The 5,375-nt window shown below is 38.6% G+C and overlaps 1 protein-coding gene across 1 annotated transcript; it reads right to left on the bottom strand.

Annotated features, from left to right (window-relative positions):
• Window positions 1-2,739: 2,739 nt before the first annotated feature.
• On the bottom strand, window positions 2,740-5,355 carry LOC107301652 (interferon-induced helicase C domain-containing protein 1). Its single transcript, XM_015830846.2, has 3 exons — window positions 5,191-5,355; window positions 3,621-3,714; window positions 2,740-3,429 (listed from the first exon to the last, which is right to left on the bottom strand). The coding sequence occupies exons 1-3, from the start codon at window positions 5,352-5,354 to the stop codon at window positions 3,244-3,246; spliced, it is 444 nt and encodes a 147-aa protein (XP_015686332.1). The 5' UTR covers window position 5,355; the 3' UTR covers window positions 2,740-3,243.
• Between the last annotated feature and the right edge of the window lie 20 nt (window positions 5,356-5,375).

The raw sequence follows: 5,375 nt of genomic DNA, 5'->3' as shown, positions 1-5,375 counted from the left end.
TTGATTTGATGCCACCCAACTCCAAAACGCTCTGGAAAGCTCATAGTACACCAAAAATAATAAAAACAACATATAATGGAAGCAAACAGCAAAACCAGGCAATGGAAAAACTAGTCTTAGTTTCAATTCTAAGAAGTATAAATACTTTTCAAAGGGAGCAGTGAGTCAGCTATTATGTATTTTAAAAAACGGACTGTTTTACTATTTGTTTGGACTATTGCAGTACACACTCCATCGGGCTGACTTTGAAAAACACTTGGAAGTCTAGAACTGTGGCTTAAATATGTTATGGGCATCACTCGGTTTCCCTATATAATTCCTTTAACAGTTGTACTTATTACCAGTATGCTTCTAGGTTGTTGTTTGTCACCTTTAAAACCTTGCCTCTTCTGAGACCTAGGTATCCATGGCACTATCTACTCTTAACCGTCTTTCTATTAAGATCTGAGGGAAGGGTTTCTCTGGATCCTAACCCTTAGGGAGTGTCATCTGCAGGGATCTCAAACCCATCCTCCTTAGTCATGCTCCCCCACTACATCTTTTCTGGAACAGCATTTCCCCTGATATCAGACAAGCCGGACAAGCAATAGCAGGCATTTGTATGTGCCAAATCTCCCACTATTGATTCTGGACAGCTTGTTATCGTCTGTATGCTTAGATTCATCTTCTGGGAAGACAACAATATTTTATTTGGTTTCTATGCCATTCTAATCATAACTCATCTTGAGAAGCCTATAGTCCAACAATTAATTGCATAATTAAAGCAATATATAACAATATCAAAAGGAGGAATAACCCATAGGTAAAAGATATTCACCCATCTTCCTAGAAGATGAATCTAAGCATACAGACGATAACAAGCTGTCCAGAATCAATAAGATAATGGATAAAGGCTCTGTAATTACAGAATGGCTCTGATAAGGGTAGAGAACAGAGTTCCTTTCATAGTGGGAGATTTGGCACATACAAATGGAATATATCTTTTTAGTAACTGCAAAACAGCATAAAAAAAATCAATAAACAGTTCCTTACTAAAGTTCCTTTGGCTGCAAAGAAGGAATTGTGAAGCATACAGTATCCCACTATCCTGATTATAGACAACCGAAACAGACTAATCAAGAAATAATTCTGGAAAAGATATAGCTCAATTAAGTGAACTGAAAGCAATAGCACTTAGACTTATATACTGCTTCATAATACTTTACAGCCCCTTCTAAGCGGCTTACAGAGTCAGCATATTGCCCTCAACAATCTGAGTCGTCCTTTTACCGACCTCAGAAGGATGGAAGGCTAAGTCAACCTTGAGCTGGTCAGGATCGAACTCGTGGCAGTGAGCTGAATTAGCTTGCAATACTGCATTATACCCACTGCACCACCACGGCTCCTGGACTAGACTATAGTCCTAGACCAAGAACTATAGTTAGCTGGTCTTTAAAAAACAAGCAGCAAAAAGAAACTTGTAAGTAACACAAGCTTCATCAGCTGGACTGTGTATTGCTTCAGATCTGAAAAAGTGCTTCACAGCCCAAAGTGAAAGAAATATAGTAGAAGCAGCTGCAATCTTAGAGCAACAGCTGCATCTTTTTCCAGGATGACATAACAGCCCCCTGCAGCTGCCAGAAAGACAATATTTTCACCACCTTCCCCATATGGTCTGAAGCCAAAGCTTCTTGGCCTTTGGATCCAAAGCTTTCCACCAACCCTGTTCATCAGTATTTGCCTGGGGAATGGGTTAGCACTACAAAAACAAATCAATATATAAAAGCTACGTCAGAGAATAAATAGCAAAGAAAACCCAGAGGCAGCAATGTTTTTTGAATTCTTTATAAAAATGGCTAAGTGGAAGCATCATATCAGAATCCATAAACATGTGAAATACTTGTATTTTCAATTCGTTTCTTTGTAAGCATTGTTGAGAACAATTTTACTTATTGCATTAGACTTTTAGTGTAGTCATATTAGTCATGTAAAATAGTCATCTAGGGAAAGCAAGGAAATTGGATGGAGTTAAAAAAAAACTACCATCAACCCAAAGAGAACTAAAGACTCACTTAATGATTTTTCTTTTCATTTAGCATATAAATTAAACTTTAAACTGCCAAGTAATTAAAAGAATGAAACATCTAGGTAAAATACAAATATATTGTAATATAGTCTATAGCAGAGGTCCCAAACCTTTTGGGCACCAGGGACTGGTTCCATGGAGAGAGGTTTTTCTGTGGACCGGAGGGGCGTGGTTTTGTGTGTTGCCTGCATCCCATGGGTGGGGCTTTGCTTGCTTGTGCGGCCCGGTTGCTGGCATGCTGCGGCCCGGTACTGGTCCATAGACCAGGGGTTGGGGACCCCTGGTCTATAGTCCAGAATATAAGAGTCTTTTGCATAAATTTGATCCAAAAGATATAGGATTTATATTTCATATGTCATGGTTCCGAAAGAAGAAGCTCTTCAAAGAACTTTGAGGCATTGTTTATCTTAAAGAATCTTTTAATTGCAACATAGCTTCGCACGTACATAGAGAAGCCAAAATCTGAATTCTCCTCCCCCAACACAACATAACAAAGCATAACTCACTCCTTCATTTAACAGTCATTAATCACATTCTCCAATTAGTTTGAAGTGTGAACTTTCCCTCCCATTATCTCCTCTTATTACAACTAACCTTGAAAAATACCCTACTGAAATATTGTTATGGCTAACTAGTCCCCAAGTACATTCTTCCCCCCTCCCTTCCAGCACTATCTAATTTTAACTCTAAAAGTAATACACAGGTTAAATAGAAAATGTCTGCATCTTCATATAATGTCAAGCAAGAACATCTGATGTTAGCAGCATTGACATTATAATTCTGTAAGAATTTTCCTAAAGTGACAGGTAGTCCTTGACTTACAAAATAAAACATTTTTCTGATCTTTTATGCAATTTAATAAAATAATTCTATATTGGTATGGCTTTTGTATCCTATGCATCCCATTAAAGTAAAAGGTAAATTCTCACACTGAATCATTTTACATCCTGGTTAGAGATGTAGCCCCAGGAACTCCTTTTTTTCTTTTCACACAGTGACTAAGATCTGAACTGTCTCTATTCAGAAATACAGAAGCCTGAATGATATGAAAAAAAATGGAAAGTTTTTGCACAATATCTGCAGTCATTGAGGCATAAGAAAAATATGTCTTTAAATTAGTCTTTTGAAATCTGAAGGCGGAAAAAGTTCCCATCTGTCTTTAGAGTCTCTCAGCCTTCTTAATCTTCTTCACTAGAAATATAATGATCTGCATAACTGAAAGCTGGAAAGTTAATGGCTAGTTCTCCCCATTTTTTGTATATGTTTTTTGAGGTGCATTTCTTATCTTTGAAATATACCACAAAATTTTTTATTTTTAAGCAAGGAAGATCTAGACCTTTGTATACCATCATAGTTCCCCATATCTGAAAAAAAAAAGTGAGAAAATCATATTAGGAATATACCAATACAAGAATCTGTTGTTCCTGAACTCCCAATTCCCAGCCATCATCATAACCCAAAGTGAGGGTCTTTGGGAGATATGGCTCACAGTATTTGGAGAGTCCAACCCAGGACTAACCCAAAGACATCCAAATTAATTAATTCCGACACTCACCTGGCCACAATTTCTACAGATAATGTCCCCGTTTGTTTGATAATCTGCTTCTTTTGCTCGCAGTGTCTTATTTTCCCTTACGATATAAAGGTTCCTGGAGTGAAAAACGGAACAACTTACTTTTGAAAAGAAAGAAGTTGTGACTAGTTTTTCATATAGGCAGGAAGAAGTTCATCTTATCAGATAAGCATCATTGACACTTCCTGTAGATTCAACCCTCTCTGCTGGATGAGTCACCAAGTCTACAGGCCAGAAATCCTCACCCTTTTGCTAGTGGTATTTAGCTTTGTAGCGAGTTCTAGAAGTTCACTAGTCAGATGTAGGTATAAAAGGGAGTTATGAAAAAAAAAAATGAACTGGGTGAGGGGCAACGATGTTCAATACTGACTACATTTCCTAAGTCAAAACACTGGATTACATCACAAGCCTGTATCGACTTGTATTTGGAATATCCACTGCTACCAATTTACTTTGGTTTCTGTGGTTGGCATCTCTGCCTACTCAAAATAGGTAGTATGATCAAAGAGAATTCACAAATTTACAGTCGATCGATGATCACATGAGCAGTTACGGCAGCAACTGAGATTTGCCTATTTTCAGTTAAACTATTGGTATTCAGTAACTCTGCTTAGAGATTTGCCTGTAGACATCCCTCTTGTCTTTCCCTGCCTTGATGGCTGGATCCCGTCTACTTCTTTATTGGATAGACTCCTGAACAGCATTACAAGAACATTGTTCCAGGCTGTCAGGAAAAGGGTGCCCTTTTAGTGTATGGGTACATTGCATCATTAAGCCAAATCAAACTAGAGGGATAATTTCAGAGCAAGATTACAACTTCCATTTTTATTGGCATGAATGAGAGTTTAGCTCAAAAAAGAATCCTAAGCAATGCAATCAGTGGATTAGCAATTAGTGCAACCACTGCACTGATTCAATCGATGGAACCAATGGAACAGCTTTCCTTCAGAAGCTGTGGGCGCTCCATCACTGGAGACTTTTAAGAAGAGACTGGACAACCATTTATCTGAAATGGTATAGGGTTTCCTTTCTGAGCAGGGGGTTGGACTAGCTGACTCCAAGGTCCCTTCCAACTTTATTATTATTATTATTATTATTATTATTGTTGTTGTTGTTGTTTGTTGTTGTTGTTGTTATTATTATTATATTTTTAAATTTCTGATTTCTCCTTTCTTTGTACCCCAACTGATTTGCAATACTTGTTGGTATAATACTTGAGCAGGGGGTTGGACTAGAGCAGTGGTCCCCAACCTTTCTAGCCCCACAGACTGCAGAAGTGGTGGCAGTGGGGAAGGGGTGGATGGTTTCATGCACACATCCTAGCTCCTGCCCATGTGCAAATGTAGCTTTGCATGATCACCCACCACTTGCATGGCCCAATTCCCAACAAGCAGTGGACTGGTACTGTTCCGTGGCTTGGGGGTTAGGGACCCCTGGACTAGAAGACCTCCAAGGTCCCTTCCAACTCTGTTCTATGTTCTGTGTTCAATCAGAACAGACACCCTGATGATAATACAAACAGGTACACACACACACAGAGAGGCGGACTTACGCAAATTCCTTTTTTACATTGACATGATGCATATTTAAAATAACTTGAATGTCATCTCCTGAGCATTTTGGATCTTTGCAGTTTTTGCAGTGGAACATTATCAGGGAGGGGTTCTCCTTGCATTGTTTAAACTGTTCTTTCTTTGCCTTCATTTTCATCTCCATGCAGCTTTGCAGCTGAAGCTC

The sequence above is a fragment of the Protobothrops mucrosquamatus genome, unplaced genomic scaffold, assembly GCF_001527695.2.
Source record: "Protobothrops mucrosquamatus isolate PMUCROS unplaced genomic scaffold, P.Mucros_1.0 scaffold15337, whole genome shotgun sequence".
Taxonomy (NCBI): Eukaryota; Metazoa; Chordata; class Lepidosauria; order Squamata; family Viperidae; genus Protobothrops; species Protobothrops mucrosquamatus.
This window is presented reverse-complemented; position numbering and strand designations above follow the sequence as displayed.